Source organism: Empidonax traillii, unplaced genomic scaffold (genome assembly GCF_003031625.1).
Source record: "Empidonax traillii isolate 1590-97213 ecotype Southwest subspecies unplaced genomic scaffold, ASM303162v1 scaffold488:size1064334, whole genome shotgun sequence".
In the NCBI taxonomy this organism is placed as follows: domain Eukaryota; kingdom Metazoa; phylum Chordata; class Aves; order Passeriformes; family Tyrannidae; genus Empidonax; species Empidonax traillii.
This window is the reverse complement of record NW_020955681.1, coordinates 370,342-391,944: the sequence shown is the minus strand read 5'-3', so window position 1 is coordinate 391,944 and position 21,603 is coordinate 370,342. Positions and strand designations below refer to the sequence as shown.

Below are 21,603 nucleotides of genomic sequence, written 5' to 3'. Positions count from 1 at the left end.
GTTTGGTTTTTTTTTGTTTTGTTTTTAAATTTTGAATTAGTATCATTTTAGTTCAAGTAAAACAGATTATTATTTAAAGCTTCTCATTAAATGGCCAAGACTTGTGTTGACTTGGATCTGTTCCAAGATCCAAGTTTTGAGATCATGCTCAAAACCTTTAAAAAATATTATCAATTCCTTTCTTCTTCAATAATTCACTGTCTGTGAAATAAAAAATACCACATTTCAAGAATTTTTGTAATTCCATACCAGACACACATATTAAATTAGTGACAAAGATTCTTACCTGGACACAGTCTGTAAAGAAAGAAAAGTCATTTAAGAGGTGGTCAAAATCACAACAATTTTGTGCTTACCAATGCTGATATGTGACTGTGTAAACAGCATTCTCTGATACACTGAACCAACCCATAGCTGTGAGATAAATCAGACCATAATTTCAACTTGCAGGCAGTGAGAGACTCCTTGCTGTACAGAAATCTGCTTGCCTTCACAGTCTCATTGTCAAGGAGTATTTTGCAACAAGATGGTTTTAAAAAACAATACTGGGATTCCATAAGAAATTCACTTGAGATATGAGTGTTTTCTGAAATTCCCTAAAACACACCTTACAACAGAAGTTAACATGCAGAGAGAAACATGCAGGAGTAGTTGAGAGACTAAGTTATTATTTTTTACTTCTTTTTTCTACCTTTACTGGCAAATAGCACATGTCCAGGGAGGTAATTAAAGACTGGACAAGCACACAGGGATTCTCTGCCAGTACTCTTTGTAGTGTCCAGCAACTGACGGTTCAAAAAGAGCTTCTAAGCCAGAGATGCTGCCTTTATATTTAGCAACCTTTAATGGATTCATCTTTCAAGTGCTGGTTCAGTTACTTTCAAGTCATGTAAACTTCAACATTAATGAGATTTTTTTTCACTCTGTGCATTTTTTTTTTTTTTTTTGCAAGGAGAAGGGATTGTTAAAGAGGAATGCCAGAGCTCACCTTCACGCCTGTGGAGACCACCTTATTTTGTACGCTTTGAGCCACCACATGCAGATTACGTTCAATAACCTCTAGTTCTGGTATCAGGAAAGACACTGAACAATCATTCCTATTCATCTTCTCCCTCTGCCACTTGAGATTTTAAGGACTTTTATCATTCCCTCTCAACCATCTGCCTTTCAGTCTATTCAGTTATCCTCATAGAGGTACTGCATGCTATTCATCATTCCTGTCACTCTTCTCTAAAATCTTTCCCAGTTTTACTACGTTGGGTTTGAGATGGAAGAACCCAAAACTACACATAGCACTCAAGATGCACATACACCACAGATGCATAAAAATATATATTATTTTGGAGGATTAACAATGCTTTATTTTCTTTACTTGCTTGCTAAGTAATTCCCAACATTTTAATTAAAATTTTAGCCTCTATTAATCTGATGTTTTAAAAGATCTATAAAACCTCTAAGATCTTACTTTCAAGTAGCAGCTATATATTGGTGGTTCACAGGATGTAAAATAATTGTTCTCCCATATTAGTTACTTCACATTTCTGCACTGAATTTCATCTACCATTTTATCATCCAGCCACTCCATAAAGTAAGGCCTTTTCATAATTATTCAGTCATATTTGCTACTCTGAACAGTCTCTGCAAACTTTGCTGTATTTCTATGCAGCCCTTTTCCCAAAAGGTCATGTGAAACACATTCCCAGGCACAGATCCCTGTGGACTTCATCAGTAATTTTTTTTTTTTTTTTCCAGGAGATGTAATTTCTTCCTGCTTCCTATTTCCTATCTTTATCAGTTATTTAACCATCTTAGAACCCTTTCTTCTATCCTACAGCAGCTTGCTTGCTTTAACAGCCTGGGATGAAACCTTGTCAAAAGCCTTTCCTTTCTGAAGGTCATTTCCATATTGCTGCCAGAGTTGTATGTGTAGCTCAGATCCCAGACAGCTGAAAATGATTAAAAATTGACCCTTCCTGCTCTCTTGATTCTACTGTAATGCATTTTCATTCAAATTTGACCTGGTAGTCCCTTCCTTTTCAGTGTTCATCCCCTCTCATCTTCCCTATTGAGTGATATACACATTTAAAAAAATTAAAACAAAACATTTCTTAGTATTATTTGTTTACAGAGCTTTTCAGCTCATATAAGCTTACAATATTAAAGGAAATAAAACCACATAAAAATTAGTCTGAAATCTGTCCTGCATTTATTACACGTTAAAAATCAAGTCAAATCCCACACAGTGTTATGCAATTTCCCTGTCACCTTCACACTGCAAGTCATATACATTGCTAGACAATAAAGTTTCAATAGATCTTTATTGCTAATGTGAAGAAAATTTGTAAAGAACTCTCCTGCATACCAAAGGTGTACTGCGGAAGGTATATGGGTTTGTTCCAGGGGTGGGTGGGGTGGAGAGGTGGGACAGATATGACACCCAACAAGGCTTTGTGTCGGAACATGAAAAGCTCCACATAGAAAGCAGCAGCCCAACCAAGGATATTGATATTCAGAAAACTGAAGCCATACCAATTTGGAAATGTAGTTTTTCTTACAGTATACAAGTGAATAGTTCATGCCTAATTACAGATTGAAACAATTCAAAATAGCACAAGTTTAAAATCTTAACATAGAAAATCAGACCATCAGAATTTCCAACGAAGCATTCATTCTGGAGCAGACAGGCAACATCATAACACAAATGCAAACAATAATACAGATGATTTAATTGGATTACTTCACTCCTATGAATTCTTCCAACTAAGCTCTTTAAGAAAGCCAGAAATAGAATTCAACTGTCATCTTTTCTGGATGTTTTGGACTATACCAGTCATTCATACTCTCGAAGCATGATCTCACTGAAGCAGCTGTGTATACACAACAAATCACATTTGGACATGTTTCGATCCAAGAGTAGGTAAGGACAAACAGAGGTGAGCAGCAGGCTGTCCCTCAACACTAATACCAACAGTTGCCATAGCAACAGAAGGAATCACTGTAAGAGGCTGGTATCGATCTTTCCATCCCACGTTCATTGCCATTTTTTTCAGAGTGGTGTCACACAATGCTACCACAACCAACAGCATTGCACGTACCCAGGTTCTGAAGTCAAAGGGAAGTAACAATGGTGAAAAGGCAACAGGGAATAATTAGTGCTGCAGTTAGGCTGGGTACACAAAGAGCAAGCAGCAGAATTTCCATCTGAGTGCAAGCTATGCCAGGGGAGGGGGGGTGTCAGTATGTACAGGCTCGTTTCACCGTGCCTTCCATTTACATTTCAAATTTCCTGCACATTCTCCTGCAGTGCAGCATCTGCCTGTTCTCAGCATTTGTAACAAGACAGCGACCAATGTCTTGGTCACATATTGCAAAAAGTAGGATATAGCAAAGGATATTTTGTGCTTAGTTGCAAGCCTGCTACATCATGTCAGCATACTGCAGATTGGCACAGAGCCAGAAGAATCAGGAAGTCTAAGTAGACAAATATTAAAGAGATTTTTCAGGGTAACAAAGGCACAGCTTCAGAACCCCTCACAGCACAACTAAATCTATAAATATGAGATAACACATTACATGAGTATATCACAGATTTTGGTAAAGACAAATATTGTTTCCAGTAACAACACATAACTGAGAATTGCATTTAGTTAATAAATTACAAGATGGTACTTTGTTGATACTACCATAAGGCTTAAACGAAAAATAGATTCTCTAAGGTTTCACTTCCACAAAAAACATTTCTTCTGAAGACATGCAAAAACGACTCTGTTAAGAAAGCCTTCTAAGACCATTCCTAACTGTATTTATGGCCAGAACAGTTAACAGAATGTAGCCCTAGCTAAGAGCAGAACACTGCTTATACAAGAAATATAAAATATCATTCTTGTAAACAAGTAGATCCCTTCTGCTACATGCACCCTACATTGTCCCAGTCCTGTATGAGCATAATAACATTTGCATAAAGCTGATGTAATAAAGCAACAGTATGAAAAGTACCCAGTATCTCCAGAAACTTTATAGTTCACAAAGTGATTAACCCCTCAAAAAAAAAAAAAAAATCATCTACGTAGCACAGCCTTCAGAAAATGCACCATTGATTCCCCCAGGTAAATACAAAAAACAAATTAAAAGTGTCTATATTAGTACAGATATTCTTAACAAAATTTTAACATCTATACTTAATAAAAATAGATCCTGAAAAAAACCCTAAACAATACCTACCAGTTGTGTACATCAAGATAACAACTCCATCATAATCCAAACAAATTATAACAGTATGTGATATTTAAGAGCTCTGGGAACCCTGTTAATAACAAGTCTCCCATCATAACTTAAAGAGGCAAATAGCCATGGGTCTGCTGAGGACCATTCAACTGCATATACACTATCTTCATGTTCTTCATAGGTAGCTATTACACTGTCCTGAAGGGGCTCTTTAATCCTAAAATTAAAAAACAAAACAAAACAAACAAACAAACACTAGTAAGAATTTGTGAACACACTCCATTTTAAAGGCAATATCAAGTGTCACTAACATCTAAATTTGTAAAATCTTATTTGAAGTATAAGAATGCAGTAGTAGGTTCTAGGGAAATGTTTTATACCATATGTTTGCATGGGTTTATGTTTTAGATAGCACAAAAGAGTCAGTTCAATGTTAAAGACCCCATTTGCAGGGACAAAGAAGTTCTTACTCTCAACTTCAGCAAATTTCCAAGTCTCTCAGAACGTACACTAAGCACCTCTCTCTCACTCTCTAAAGTAAGTTAAACTACAATGTATGATCTAAATGCACTTAAACACACCCTTTTACCAACATCTTTTTTCTTACCATGCTCCACCCCTTCCTCTACCCCTTCACTGTTAAATTAATTCTTAAAATAGTATACAGTCTTAGAGATGTGTAGATAGGTAAGAAGTTGCAGTCCCTAACATCAGTCTCTCCTGTGCTGCCATCCTGGACCCATTCCCTCGAGAGTAATGGAATGGGGGTGGAAGCACCACTCTGAACACTTTGATTTTTACCTTCTATCACTAGGTTTATATCAGCACTGGATTATCATCTACTATTGTATACCTCATCTCACTGCAAAACCCTAGCTCCTGGTCACCTACATCACCAAAGACAGACAGACAGACAGATTCCCTTTTGCATTGCAAATACTTAAGAACTGATTCAGGCAACTCTCTGAAGTCCAAACCATCCAAGAGTCATTGATCGTGCTCTGCTGACTATGCACAGCCCTTCTTCCCTCCATTCACAAAGCAAATCTCTCCTCTCAGAACACCACTACTGCACATTATTCTGTAGCTACAGGGTAGGTGACTTTTCAGAGGATGACCTTAGAGCTCCTTCAGCCACAGAGAATCATCTCTGTCTGACAGGAATCAGTCAGCCCTTCAGCAGCATCCCTCCACCTCCTAGGAACAGCCTTGTACTACAGCTGTAATACTCCCCACAGAAGCAAAGCTGAAGAGCCTTGTGAATGCCATTCAATCATTTAAACAGATGCTACTACTACAGAAATGAGGGGGTGTTATTGTTGTCTTTGCCCTTTACTGCTGGTGTCTGAAAGCAGTTCTGCAATCACAAAGACTATACGGTAACACAGTTGAATTGCTTGCAGGATATCCCTGCTCCACCTAGCCAGCTGAGCCAGCTGTGAATCTAACAGTGCAATTAAAATTCAATTGGATTTAATGAACAAACCAAAAGCAGTCTGAAACTGCACAATAGCTTCAGAGATGGAGTTTCAAGAATTTTTATCATTTAGTTGTGCTACGTTAAAGGTCAACTAACCAAAAAAGGTCATAGCACAACCAGCATGCACCCCCTGGTTAATTGCAAAGAGCAAGCTTGTTTTGAAAGTCTCCTGAATACCTACTTTGATGCAAACCATCTAACAACAGAGAGCTAACAAACACACACAGACACTTCATAGCCTGCAATGTGTTTTTCTAAATTCCTGTTAACTGACATGCCCTGTTAAGTGAAAGTTGGTCATGTCCCCAGACAGCAATGTGCTTCACGCGGTGCTCACCCACTTACCCACAACTCCATTATTCTGAAGGTTTCAGATGTCTCTCTGGATAAGCAGGGGAGTAATGCACAGTGCACACAGCTGTCAGGGGACACGACCGACTTTCAGTTAACCAGGAGTCTCAGTTTAACAAAGGTTGGAAAAACAAGGACAAATAAGCTTCTAGATTATACTATTTTCTGTATGCTCAGAGTTGTTTCAGTGCTTCATTTAAATAACACAGCTCATCTAATTTAATTTACAGAAGTCATAGGGGAATGAATGCTCAGGAAAGAAGCCCATAGATGAACTTCTGTTTGGCATTTCCATTTATAACTACGGTTTTTAACTGTCTTTTGTTTATACACTGAGTTTCTTCTTGGGTATGAAAGTATATTTTGCATGTTCCCAGCAAAAGAAAGTATGTTATTCCATATCATTCTTCAGGCCACATGAGTTCAGTTTTTGGTGTTGCTTTTTCATTTTAAATAGTATAGACCTGTGATAGTATTATGTATAGACTACTTGTACAGAAAAATGGCACAGCCTTGAGACAGTTACTGAGACTGAAAAAATCCTTACGGAAATGATCACTTGGTATAAAAGAGCTAGATACTATACAAGATAATCAGGATGGAAAAAAAAAATCATCTCAAAACGACTTGTGTCTCAGGAACAACACAGAACATCCAAAAGAAATTGTCTGTGAGCATCCTTTACAACATGACGAATGAAAACAGATTAGTCTTTAAATTATGTAATGGTTAATGAGCCCAGAAGGATTCTGCTAGTGAAATAAAGAGCAGAATTCATTTAATGTATATGAAATACTGTTCTAAAAAATTTTTAAAAAAGCCAAAAAGAGCAAAGTTGATTGTGACCTTATCCAACGCTAAGATATTTGCACAAAAACACCTCAGATTTCTCTACATTTTGGCTACACGTGTGCTTTTTTTAGTAATTCAAGAATAGGTTGGGGACGCTATTTTTGAATCTGTATGAATCTAAGGTACTTAGAATTGTTCCTTTTCTGAGCCCCACAATTATCTATTTACTCTCAATGAAATTTTACACATCTTTTACACCTTTTTTTCTATTAAGAATCAGCTCAGACTCTTCTAACTCCTCAGATAATACATATAATACGGTTAATGCGAGAAGTTAAAGACCTAAATAAATGTCAGTGTCATAACTGTTAAGGTAACAAATACCTTTTAAACATATATATATATATATATATATAAACAGTCTACAAAAATATTATTTTCATCACAGCACATACTAGTGGAACACATAAAAATCAACTTTTAATTATCTTATGATGCTTTTGTGTATTTAGATATTTTAATTATCCTTCTGTTTTTATCAGTTACTACAATTTTATTTCTCCTTAATATACAGTAGGCCATGTCATAGCACTAACGAGTGCGCTTTCTCTAATATTCTATTCATAAAGTAGCAATGTTTAAAAGATTACTGCTATACTTTCATGTGCATTATTCTTATCTCAGAAACTTTCCATTTCATAGTTATCAACTCTTGATGAAAATAGTCAGGTTATTATCTTGCTTAGGTTAAATGCGTAACACTGAACACAGAGGACTGGATACTAAGATAGTCAGGTATCTGTGGCAGGCTTTGGAACAGGGAGGTGAGTTCAGGAACTGCAATTTCTTCCCAGTTTGAGAAGATCAGGAACAGGAAGAGCAGCTGTACAGAGTGGGATATGAAGTAACATTTCTTCTGTGGTACTTTAATATGTCTAATTCAGGCTGTTACCGAAACAGATATATTTGTTTTTACATAAAAGCCTCAAGCTATGGGTATAAAAATAGCTATGTATATATAGCGTGCCTATATGTGTACAAAACAGCTACATACAGCATGCATAGCTGCGCTATAGCTAGTTCAGTGTACCACAGGTGTAGGTGCTTGGCCAGTTGATCCCTTGACAGAACAGTCTGTGCAGACCGTATTTGATAAGTATACTTGGTAGTCACTTGTTATGCCTGGCAAGCTCAGTAAGCGATTTTCTTCCTTGCCCTACATCTTCCTGCCCCTTAAAAAGCTTCTCTAGTTTCTTGTTTTCCCATACTGTTCTAAAGATTTTATTCTGACCAGACTAAAATTCCTTTTCTTTTCTTATATATATTCTTCTATTGCACTAACTGACAGGGCATTATACTCTTATGCCACTGAGAATTCATTGTATGAAATGTGCAATCTCTACCTCCACCATGCATAAATTTCAGACCTGTGCCCACAGAGAGCCGAAACTGGACTGCGTTCTCTCTGTAATAGTATTCAAATAGCACGACCCTATGAAAGAAGAGGAGCTTTTATTTTACTAGATAACTTTGAGGTTAATTGTGCTACAGATTTGAGAAAGAAGCCTGTTCAGCCTTGGATAATTATTTTCATGTAGAGAGCTGTTATTTCCAATTACTTCTCTTGCTAACAACCACTTAAGTTTGCAGTGCTTGCAATTCTGTTTTGTCACCACAATGTTCAATAAAATATGGTTTTCTGTCAGCAAAAATCATTAATTTCTTATCACCATCAAAATTAAACCCTCTTTCATCTAAAAATCACTATGAAATTGAAGTGAATCAATAGAGCAGCAACATGTACTGCAGTATCCAAAAATGAATCCTGAAGAAAATGGCACTGGATTCCGGAATAAACCTTGTGGACACCCTTTCCCTTTAACCTTAGGAGAAAATTCTTTCTAGTAAGATTAGACAACATACTACTTGCTTCTTCACTCTCTTAAGAAAAACTGAATTCAAGTATGTTTATACTTGATTACAATTTTTATAGATAATAATTGGACATTCAGACTATTACAAGGATTATAATTTTTTTAACACAAAAAAGAGTTTTCTGAACTGCTTCTACAGAAAAACATTCAGGAAAAGCATATTTTTATATAACAGGTTTCATAGATGTCCTAACATGCAAAATAAATTAAACAAGGTATAGCTACTCAAGAGGGTTAAAGAAAGAAATAGTACAGAAAAACACTAAGCTTTTAAAGCAAAATAGTCCAGAAACTGAAAAGTGCTGCTGCACTAAATTTGGCCCAGGTTCTTACACATCCAATGGAGTAAAGTCTTGAATCCTGGCATTCCCCAAAACAGAAACTATTTAGGCTGTTTTAATTAATTGAGTCTCTTGGTTGATTCCATACCATAATCCTATGACTTCTAGATTTCTCCAAGACATAAATGCCACAAGCAAAATGGCATAAAAATTAACACTATTGACAGCTGTGTGAAAATATCCTGAAAGCCTGCCTCAGTATGTTTGGCAAATCCTTTTCAAAACATCAACGCTGACAAATATCTCTCCTGAAGTCACAGATGCATATACAAAGGTGTTATGTTAGATCACACAGTTCATATGTATTATCATGAAACCACATGATTTATTATTCAAAAAGCTCCAAACTATTCCTATCACAAAAAGTAGAAACCACCAACTCCTTTAGATGGAACTTTGACCGCAGTTTCTATCTATGGAGGCCAGCCACCATTTTTACTCTGGTCCATTCTGATTGCTGAAGATGATTCTAATTTTAATTAAGAATAATTCTAATTAAGATTTTAATGAAAAATCTTATTAAAAACTTGACAATCTCAAGTGAGATACTCTGTACTAGAACGACTTATCCTTTACATCTCTCAGCTTTAAATATATAATGGTGAGAAGCGCTTGTGTTAGATCTTGTTCTGTTTGTATCAAAGGACATTGAGGCTAACAACTACGGTGAAAATGATGGAAACATAAGCCTTCAGGAAAAACTCTAAACCTGTATTTCCTAATATGAAATTTCTGGTAAAATCTTCAAAAGATAACAAAGGTAAGGATCATCTTAGAACATACTGTCAAAAAATGTAGCATAAGGGAGAAGGCAGCATACTGACCTTAGCAATCAGTTCTGCTAGTGAAACAGCAGACATCTTAAGCTCCTAAACCCCAAAGAAAGCTAAGGGAGCTGGTAGCTCCTACTGCAGAATTAAAGTTTAAGGATGGCTTCCTTGCTGGGACTGATGTATAAGCTCAAAATGTTATTGACCATATAAATCTTTTCATTGTTATGGATCCAGAATAGGCTTTTTCCATTAAAGATCAAGTCCTCCATTATCAGTTGAGCCTTGTCACTAAGTTCTGTCCATGGAAGTCTGAAGAATGAAAACACTGTTGTAGATGCAGAATGTACCTTACTGCTGGTGCTCCCAAGACAGCAAATAGCATTCTCAGGCTGCATGTTTCCAGTATACCAAACAGAAACCTAAATAGTTCAAAATTCAAACCTAGTAGGCAAATAAATATGTTGCAATAACTGAAGAAAAGGAATGCTGAGAGGTAAGTAAAGATGGTCACACTAAACTGCAAGAACCTAGTAGCTTTTTTTTATTGTTAGAAGAGCAATGTAAAATTGAAATTACTATCAGACTAGTTTAATACAACAATATACAGAATTACTTACTAGCATCAGGAGTTTGAATGACCATGGACTGAAGAAAGGATATAAGACAGTCACTATCTCCCTTTAGAGGAAGACAATTCTCAGAACTTTGCTAGTGTCTTACAGGCACTGACATATCTTCAGGAGATTTAGAATTCAGGCAAGTTCAATGTTGCAGGGAGAAGGCAACAGTAGAGTGCAAAATCATTAAAGAAAGAGGTCAAGGAGAAGCCTGACTTAACTGATTGCACTCATAGATGTGGAATGATCCCACGTTTTAAATGTTCAAATGTGGGCATTGAAAAGCACTCCCTATGTTCTTATCCAGGCATATTAGCTTTGCTTTGGGAATGAAATCTAAATGCTCCCTAGGTACTCACACTTATCGGTTCTATTTTCATTTATTTTGTATACTTCTTTCTACAACTGGATCAAGGTGCTATAAATTAAGCTAGTACAGCATTTCATTCCCCATTTTTCAGCTGATTTTTTTTCCCATATTTGTGCATTAAATTATCAAGGGTGGGGACTTGACCAGAACACAGCACAGCTGTCCTCTGGTCACATGCCTATAGCTCTTCTATGTGGACAGCTTGATCCTCTTTTTTGCCTACCTACTTTCAACAAAGGCTTTGGGCTTCCCAAAGAGAAAGCACTAAAGCCTTTCCCTATTCAGTGCAAGAAAACAAACACAGTTGGCATATTTCTTCTAGACACATTTGCACAGCTAACATGTTTTGGAGCAAACAAAGACAGTTAATGAGAACAGAAAAACTCAAGAATATGGCTGATGACAAAACAAAATCCTACACAGAAGAATCAAGGTCTCCAAAGATGATTCAGAAAGCACTGAATGTCTCTGAATGGCAAATCGTCAGGAACTATGAGGATATAAAGGGGATGTACATCTCCTTTTCCTGTTTTTATAATTTTTCCTCCTGGCTACTACGAGACACATGATACAGGCTAGGGAGACCTTTGATACGATGGAGGGAGGTTGCCCGCTCTTACATTTCTATAATTGATAAGAGAAACAACAGCAGCAGCAGTTAAAAAGTAGAGAGAAGGCAGCACACTAGTTGCTCTGATCTGAATCAGCAGTTAAGAGGAAATGAAGGTAACTTTATTGCAACAAGAGACAGATGTTCATGCAATAGTCCTAGTTATATTGCTCATGAAAGCATGTTCTGGTCTCCAAGATGGGAACATATAAAGTCCCAAGATGTCAATGCATACATGGACAAACTGAAAGGAGAACCCACTCCCTCAGGAAGAATGGAATATAGCAACTTTTAGTTTGTCTATTAATTACACAGTGAACTTGAATTCTTTTCCTTAGAAAAAAGTTATCTCCAAATAATTATTTCTGAGTTGTGAACTTGAAAACGTAGGCAGTTGCTGCAACAAATCCGGCAAGAATAAATGAGTGGGTAGACTCACACATAGTTCTGCATGGTTGAACCAGGAAGGGGTAAACTGACATACTACTTGCTTTTGTCTCCAAGCAAAAATACAACAAAAATTAGGAACTTTGCTCTCAAATATATTAGAAATTAACCTGAGTCTTAAAGGTCTCAGGAAGGAGTCTTAATTGTGTGGAATAGTATTAGAATTCAAAGTTTTTAAAATTTTAATTTTTTTTTTTTTTTAAACAACAAAGTCTTGAAGATACACCTGGCACATACTCTTCATTTTTATATTTAATACAAGGAGTATTTTTACAAGTTACTGTATTCATGACATGAAAAATAGGTTGTCCATGAGGAAAAAGCCTTTTCCCTTCTTTCCACTTGATATTTCAACCTTCTTTTGAGAGAGATTTGGTCACTCAGTCTGAAGGTGACCGGCTAGAGACACTAGTTGTACAGACATATGCTCTTTCTGGTGTATTTCAAGATACACCTGAAAAAGATATTCTTTTTTTCAACATTTGCATGCTGTTTAAGAGCAAATCAGATGTCCTCCAGAACGGGATAAAAATGAACCTCATTTTTATCATTAGACTAGTAACATTTCCTAGAAGTTAGAACATATACATAGAAAACATAAAAGCATATTTTCAAATTCTGACTTAACCCAGATTATTTTATGTGTTTGACTTAATCCAGAGCTCCCTTAAAGTGAAACTTTTCACCAATCCAGTGGACTTTAGAACTGGTACTCAGCATCACCAACCCCTGCGAACACCACAACCCCCAGCGAACTGTGACTGTGCCAATCAGATTTAAAGAGTGTGTTCCACCCAAGACTGAGTAAAGAAGAACGAAGTGGGAATTAGAACTACTTACCTGAAAGGCCTGTATACAAAAATCCTAGTCAGCAAAAAAACAGCATGTAAACCATTACAATAAAAAGACAAATTATAAGCATCTGCATAAAACTCAGGAAACTTCATACTTCTCTTCTTGATGCTGGTCCTCTTGGTCACTGAGTTCATCATCATCTACCATATGCCCAAATGGTTCAGAGGAAATTGATACCATATTAGACAGGATAACTCTGCTATCACTGCTTCCTGTAAGGATCAGCTGATCATGAGAATGATTGTATCTGACATTCCAGACCCTAAAAAAGTTAAAGCAGAAAGAACAAGAGACTATTCTTGGTAGGTAGTGCATCAAGGTTAATTTTTTTGTTTGTTTAAGAGGAGCACTAAAATTGATCTTTTAAACATTGTAAGTATACATAGAAGTAACAGGCCTCATTTCAAAGACTGTTTTTTGCCATCTTCATTTGGCTTTTAATCTTTCATATAATCTGTTTTCTATGAGGTATGTTTAAAATTCTAAAATAAGTTAAAAAAACAAAGAAACAACAAACCACACCATTCAATGATATCATTCCTTGAGGGTACACATGAATTCATTGTTGAGTAAGTCAGATAAATATTTAAGTTCTAAACATAAAAATTTCCCCAAAGCAAAATATGGAATAGAATTAGCCTGTTAAACAAAAATCTCATAGTATTCTTACAGTGAAGTTTAAGAGATCCTCAAACAAAAGTAGGATTATATTTCTCGTCAAATTTTACATATCAAGTTAACACAAACGTCTTAGGGTTCTTGTTTTATTCTTTTCCTTTGAATGTTTTGGAGAAAAAAAAGGATAAATTCTGCTTCTGTTAATTCACATCTTCATTCCCCTCAAAGGAGCTTCAGGGTCCAGATTTATTTTTTCAATAATTACTCCAACCCAAATTTTATAAAATAAAAACTGCTCATCTTTTCTTAACTACTTAACTACATGTCACACAAGAGTCTCTCCTTACTCCAGCCACGGGCCAGAGCAGTAGATATAGGCTCTAAATGTTCTCTCAGAGAATAAAATTACTCACTTGCATATTCTGACTTAAGGGCCGTGAAGAGCATGAAAAAAGTGGGGCTGAATTACTGAACGTTTCAACCATTGAACAACAGAACGATGGATGGCAGCTGCTCTACCGCACATCAGGTGCATCAGATCAGGCTCCATTTGGGAAGGCACACCTGTGTCCCAGCTGCCCCTACCAGCCAAGTTCTGTGCTGTGCTTCTCAAAGGTGTATCCCAAATCCCAACAATGTTAACAACACTTTCTTGCCAATTAGACTAACATCGTCTTAACTCACAATTATGCAAGGAAAACTTTGAAACTTCTCCTCTGTGCAAAAAAATGATTATTCACAATAGCACATAGTTAGTTTGCATTGTTCCTAAATGGTAAAATAATTAGCTGAATAAATTATAAAAGCCATCCACCCACAAAACAGCATGCAGAAAATTTGTTCTACCAGTGGGAATGCTCCTCCAGTGTCTTCACTGGTTCAGTGACATTTCTTGTGTCCCAGAATTTCACCTTGCAGTCATCTCCACAGCTAGCCAGGTAGTACTGTTTATTGGGATTAAAGTCCAGGTCTCGTACCAGCTGTCCATGTGCATTTTCTATGCAATATATCTGTCTGTAAAACACATTAAAAAAATTAAATGGTCTATAAAAACCTAACTGCACTCCACTGAGAGGAACCTGTTTCCCTGGAAGCTTGCATAATCCCCTTAACATCCACAGACCTAGAGTTCCCACTGCTAGTGCCTGGTTTAGGGAAATCCCAGCTGTTAACAACAGTGACTTGTATAGATATCTCAGCTTGCTTTGAAGCTCTGCTCTTTCCATGTTTGCATTAGGATCATCTGGAGTCAAAAGGAAACAGTAGTTCCAGATGATTCTAGCACAGCTGTGTAACAACTGTTATAAAATGTCTGCTACTAAATCACAATATTTTCAGATAAGAGCTTCTCCGCTCCTAAGTAGTTATACTAACTCTCTATTTATGACATCTACTCTTCCCTATATGAAAAGATGAGATGCAAGAGATATGAACAACAGCTTTTTATTACTGCTCCATAGTGAACTTACCTTCTTGACCTCTGGCACTTATCACTAATTTACCTGTGGCCCTTAAACAACTTAGCCATGTGCATACTCATCCATCTGGACCACTTGAGAAAACATTTGTAGCACTGCTAACAACCTAGAATCTCTATTCAAGCATCATGTTCCATTAGACTGTTTCCCTATCTCACCTCTTAAACTTGGGGTTTTTTTGTTTTGTTTTTTTCCCCCGCAATTGCATTAGCAGTTTTCTCAAAGCCACCATCTACCACCTAAAGTTCTGCTTAGACTTGACAGTCTTCTACAGTCTTCCCTAGAACTTGTGAACACTATGTGAGCTTTTTCCTTTCTTAAAAATAAAATTGTTTCTCTTCAGAAAACACACTGACTAAAATTTCATATTTCTTGTGAAAATTTCATACTCTTATGGTCTTCTGTCAAAATGAAACAGTCTCTTGCTGTTAATACCTACAAAGCAAAATAGCTCCACAAGGAGAGACTTGAAGTGTACCAGGCTTCTATTAAGCCCTATCCTGACAGCTACGGCAGTCACAAGTGAAGTTACTTCAATATGCAACACGAACACTCTTCTCTGAGTTTAAAAGGTTAAGGATATCCTTCAGGTATGCCTTTCTACCAGGCATTCTGGGAATCAAATTCAAACTTCGTCTTAATTTCTTAAAATATGTCTATGGGAAATACTTTGAGTCACAAGCACGCTTGTAGCAGTAAAACACTTCTTTATTGTACCCTTTTTTTTTCTTACATTGCTCATAGTGTGTAAGGGCTTAAAAAGAAATATCAAAGTCCACTGTGTATTCAGCACTGCTCACCACGAAAGCCTTTGTTCCAACTTAACTGTTATTCTGACCACTTGATCCCTTTCTTTCCCAAATATGAACAATTTTTTCTTCACCTATCATCCTACCTACAGCAATAATACATGCACTGAATTTCCCACTTACACATCCTAAGAATTAATGCCAGATCACATATACATTTTCTCCAGCTATTGGCTCCACCTTCTCATAATATTCTTTGCCCAAATTTTATAGAATTTATTCTTGGGGTCTGAATTTTCCTTAAAATTCTCTCTCTAATCCATTCATCCTAATGTCAGTCTTCCCTGCTTCACAAGCTCTTTTCTGAATAAGACTGCTTCTTAGTCTAGTCTAGGAGTCTTCCTGACAATCTTTCTTTCCTCTCCTTCTTTGCTATCTCCAAAATGATGTACTTCATCTATCTCACAGCTATCATAACCACACTCTGCAAAAGTAGCTATTCTGGCTACTTCTACAGTATCTCTTCCCTCTTTGCCGGTAGAGCAGTTTTCTGCCCTTGATTCCTCCCTCCCCCCTCATTTTTTGCATCTTATACTACTACAGTTTATATTGCCCTGATTTTAAGCTCCTACTTCTAGCCTAACTAATCATTATCAAATATTCACATAATTATAGACATATTACAGTGTAATTGCAGGTGAGACTTATTCTTGCACATACTTTTCAAGTATATTGCGAACAGCTCTTTGGCATAGCCTTGTACTTAAACTGGTTTAAGGAGTATCTAACCTGAGCTTCGCTTAAAGTAATCAGAATTGTGGGGTTTGTTTGCGTTAAACAAGCTACCCTTTCATTGAGGGTCTTGTTAAAATCTGGACTATCTACCTTCACAGAAGTTACTCAGAGGACTCATTTAATGCAAGATAGAGATGCTTTTTCTGATGAGACAGATTGTGAAGCACACCCCACAATATTTAACATTTTCTCTTTGAAACACAGGCTTTAATCTTAAGGTCTGCATGCTACATGTTAAAAATAGGATGATTATAAAATATCACCAAAAAAGCAAATTTAATAAAACTCTTCTCCTTTGACCTCTCCTTCCGCTCTTGTACATGTCATTTAAAAGAGTCTTTATAAACCAAAATATAAAGTTAGATTTTTATGTGTCATTTCATAAGGCAAAGACCAGGACTTTCAAACCTGATGACAAACACACAGAAAGTGACTTTTAATTTTTGTATTTGTATTTTTACCTTTCCTTTCCTTAATTAAATAAACCTTTTCGGTAAAAACACACAAGGCTGGCAAATACAGGGATTTATTGCTACACCTCTGAGTTGGCAGGAACCACAGAAGTAAATTTGAAGTCATCCCCCTTTAAGGCAACAAAAGTTATTACAAGACATCAGTCTTCTCGGTTTAGTGATAAATTACTATGTGCTAAAGGGATAAAGTGTATTTTAAAAAAGCTTGCACAGGCTTTAGTAGTCATGGCAACAGATGTGCACAACATCACTCCTTTGCTAATCAAAATCATATCTGAGCAGGGCAGAAAACACCTTATTAGGTATATTCAAAGCTTTTTTTTTATGATTTTGATAGATTCAGTGGTTTCTTAAACTAGCACACTACAACCTTTAATGTAGTATAGAACACCATTTGTTAAAATCAAAAATGTAAAGAGTGAACTTAACCTGTGAACTGCCTTCAAAGATTAAAGTCACCTTTAAATAGCATGCTATGAAGAAAGTTCATCACATGGTCAGGACTGTTATTAAATCATTTTCAGGTTGAATTACAGAACAGTTTCATTAAGGTAATCCCTATGTATTGAACACGTCATCCTGAGAGTGATACATAATTTGATAAAACTTGGTATACAAGTTAGAATTGAAGCTGAGGGGGAAAACCAGAGGAAACCCTTTACTAAATCATAAATATATCAGCTATGCAAGCACGCTATTCCTTTTATAAATTATATGTTTGCCACATTCATTATCTAAAAAATGAAATGTTAGGAGTAATTAAAAAAAAAAATTCTATATCCAAAGGAGAATGTCTGTTCTAGAGAACACCAGTGCAATTTCTCATTACCTCATGCTTCGTGTATCCCATCCTCGAACAGTGGTATCATTGGCTGTTGCAATCTGTGTACAATTGTGGTGTGGACTCCATCTTCCAGAAGTAAATTTTAATTGTCCTTTCCCTTCCAAGGCTGCAGAACTAGAGAGCTAGAACAATGAAACAAAGCTGGCAATGTTTCCAATGTAACACTAAAATGAAATTAGTTCCACTGAAGACAAAAACTGCTCAATAGCCTATTGCTCCAAGCGCAGACTACCAAATCCTAGGATAAAAAAGTAAAAAGACAAAAAAAATTAAAAGCTAGAGCTAATTTTCTCTCTCGGAGTAATTTTTACAAAGGCTTATGCAGTGTCTTATGTCTTCAGAAATATTAGAAGTACTGTACTACTGTATAAACAAAAAAAAACCCAGCTTTAGGTCATTTGTTGAAACAGTAGATAGACAATATGGGCACATTGCAGAAATTTGTAGCTGCCTAAGATACACACACACATTTAGCTTTGTTAACAGTCTTATGAGACTTTTTCAATGTCAAAATGCAAAATTTTATCTGTAGGAACAGAATTATGGTGTCAAAGACCCTTGCATAAATGTATAGCAGCTTTTAAAAATTTAAAAAAATAAAAATAAAAAATATCAAGGCCCAGGGGCCCATGCCCATTGAAATAACAGTAGATACTAGATCACAAATCTACTATCTGTGAGAATGAAAGGTTTCAGTTCCAAAACCAGGCTGACATCTCATTGAGCAGGCAGCTCTGCATCTCCACAGTTAACGAAAAGAAGGTCCAAAGTAATCAACTTTCTCTTTGAAGTTGTATAGCAAGTTATCCCCAAATTCCAAATGCACATGAGGGGAAATGAAGCTGCAGACACTGCAAATTACTTTTACTTCTAATCACTTTTTGAAACAGTTTAATATCTACGGGGGGTGGAAGAAAACCAAAGTACTTGCACTTAATCAGATATTAAATTTATACAAATTTCGAGCAGTTAGGCAGACAGCATGACTTTGGTCATCTTTCATACAACCTCCATATTTCAAAACGTTTCACTATGAGGTATTTCATGAAAGCTGTGCTGGATCTTGTTGGATCCTAATACAACATAAATATTCTATTAAATACTAGATTTCTCAGCAGTAATATTACACTTTGATGGATGAAAAAGGCTAAAACATACAAAGTGCTTAAATAAACTTTAACTGACATCAACAGAAAAATATGCTGTCAGTACAAAACTGCTTAAAACTATTTGTATATTGTGCCAATGTCCATTTATGTATTTTGTTAATTTTTTACTACTATAGCTCCACCAAGAATATCATCTCTCTTTAGCATTATCATTAAAACTCTAGAAACTCTTCTATCACTGAACTCTATCTAATGCTACCAAAATTGTGTTGTCCTTCGAAATTTTTTTTTTTTTTTTTTTTTTTTTTTTAAGAATGAAAGAATGTGTAATTCCCAGCATGCAAGATCATATATTGCTCATGTGTTAATGAACAATGTAATAACTCCTTTTCGCCTTCAAAATCTGATCTCACAAGGGCTGGCTTGGAAAGAGGAAAGGATAAGCAGTATCCTTCAAAAAAACCCAAAAGCCAATATATATTAAACTCTGAAGGGTACAGAAATTATGTAGAAAAACCACAAGCAGCATGGAGACAATGGACCAATTGTTCGTGCTCTCTTCCAAGAGAAGATCTAAGGGCCATTGAAGGAAGCTTGTACAGGTCAGATTCAACAGGAAACGAAATAAAATGGTTCTTCACGCAATGACAAAAGACACATGGATACATAAAACTTACTTATATCCAAGAACAGAATAGGAAAGTACTCGGAAGAAAGATATCTTAAGGGCTACACTAAGTACACAAACCCAAGCAGACTATTTTAAGATTGACATTAAGAAGGTATGAGTGCTTTTCTGGTTTGTTATTGACAGAAACAGTAATGTTGATGAGGATTTTAAATTCATTGATTTCAATTCCTCCCATTGCAGGCCACCATGTCACATAGCCCTTTCATAACTGTTCTTGTCTCCTGAACTATCTTACAACTATTTGCCTTTTCAAATAGCCTTATCATACTGGTAGCTCAGGGCTATTCTCAGAATAGCTAAGTAACAGAAGCCAGTCATTTTTAAGTGCTGAGTTTTTATGTGACAGCAAGAAAATATTTTCATTCCTTAAACACAAGTTTTCCGCTTTATACTACAAAAATTAAACTAAACATCAAGTTCATTCCCTGAAATATATTGTTATTCCTATATACTGATAATTCATCACAAGTTCTGCCAGCAATAATTTTCATTATTTCACTCCTACTTCTATTCCATCGTTAAGGAGACCATTAAATAAAATTGATTCCAACTCTTTAAGAGCTGGTTTCTATCCTCTTTTTGATCCAGTAATTTCCCTTTTATTTTTCTTCTGACAGTTTTTTACCCTCCTGTAATTAATCTATGTTTATGCTAGCTGCAGTAATTATGGGGCACTCTAAAAAAGTTCTCCATTGAACTCCACAAGGTATTTCCTGCCTTGAGAAACAGCAGCAATCTTGCCAAGAAAGCATCTCATGCTTATTCCTAACATGTATTAGGATACATCACTTTTATCCAGATAGCCTGTGAAATCCTCCCCACAATATACTCTGCCTTGCCTGGAATGCCACTGCCAGATGCTATCTGTTGTTCTGAATGAAGAGCACCTCTATCCTAACGCTGCTAAAGAATCCGGAAGGGTCAAGAAATCCAGAAGGAATCTAAGTAGTAACTTGTTTTAAAATTACCAAAACCAAACCTCTACTCATCTCTTCCTGAAAACATATGAAAACTAGTAAAATATCTAGATTTCAATATCTCAATTTAATTTTGTTGCACTTATCCGCCATGCTAAACATATTGCATTTTCCCAAGGAAGAGTTCTGGTGATTTGGCAACATCTGACCTTAAGTGTATACACAGAAATATTAACTGTCATCTTCTCAGCAGACTCAACCCACACCTTGTGGATTGGTTGGGCTTCTCTTGGGTCCAGCTAATGATTATAAATGGCAAAGAATAGTTAATTTAATTGCAAAAGGTAATGATGCAGTGAGCCTAAGATTAGTTTCACCCCAGAAGGTAATGTCCTCAAAACAAAAATAAAGGGAAGGAAATGCAAACACAGGCAAATATTCCTGTTTTAAATACTGTAATGAGGAAACATGTTAGCAAAAAAGCATTGAAAGAAAATAAAAATCCAATCAAAACAAAACCAAAAAACACCCCAAACAAATCCACTGAACTGTATAGTAAATTATGAAAAGAATATGTTTTTTATAGCAAACTGATCAAACAATTCAGACAACAAACACACCAATGATTCTGTTACAAAGAAACTCTGAACATATTGGAACCCTACAATACTAATTCTAAGGAAACAATGCGACTTGTACACCACAGGCACATATAGGAGATGCACCAAATAAGACTCAGAAGGTTTGATCAGTGTAGACAAGCAGAAATTTTGGCCTATGCAAAATTTTAAAGGCACATTTTCAGTTTTTCACCTATATTATACCTGAATTTTAAACAAACTTGTTCATAAAAATGAAAAGTCCATAAAGAGTAGCATTTGGTTTACCTCTTACCATTAAAATGAACATTGCCTATAAAATGTATCTATCCTTAAAAGGAAGCAATTGACATATTCTAGAACAGGAAGACCAGTTCTGCACCGACGTAATGAATACTTCCTTACCTCTATAACCTGATACAAATACAATGGACCAGATCTTACTCTTAATTAACAATGATGATATTAATCAACTTGAGCACCATCATGTTTTTCACAAAAAAGGAAAAAAAATCCAAAACACTGACATTTTTATT

General features: G+C 36.0%; 1 protein-coding gene across 1 annotated transcript in view; it reads right to left on the bottom strand.

Moving 5' to 3' along the window:
• Positions 1-2,183: 2,183 nt before the first annotated feature.
• The window catches only part of EIPR1 (EARP complex and GARP complex interacting protein 1), a 70,258-nt gene continuing 50,838 nt past the window's right edge, over positions 2,184-21,603 (bottom strand). The window contains exons 6-9 of the mRNA XM_027896244.1: positions 17,737-17,873; positions 14,259-14,426; positions 12,889-13,056; positions 2,184-4,441 (exon numbers count right to left, since the gene is read on the bottom strand). Coding sequence (XP_027752045.1) covers positions 4,267-4,441; positions 12,889-13,056; positions 14,259-14,426; positions 17,737-17,873 — 648 coding nt within the window. The 3' untranslated portion in view covers positions 2,184-4,266. The remainder of the gene's footprint in view (positions 4,442-12,888; positions 13,057-14,258; positions 14,427-17,736; positions 17,874-21,603) is intronic.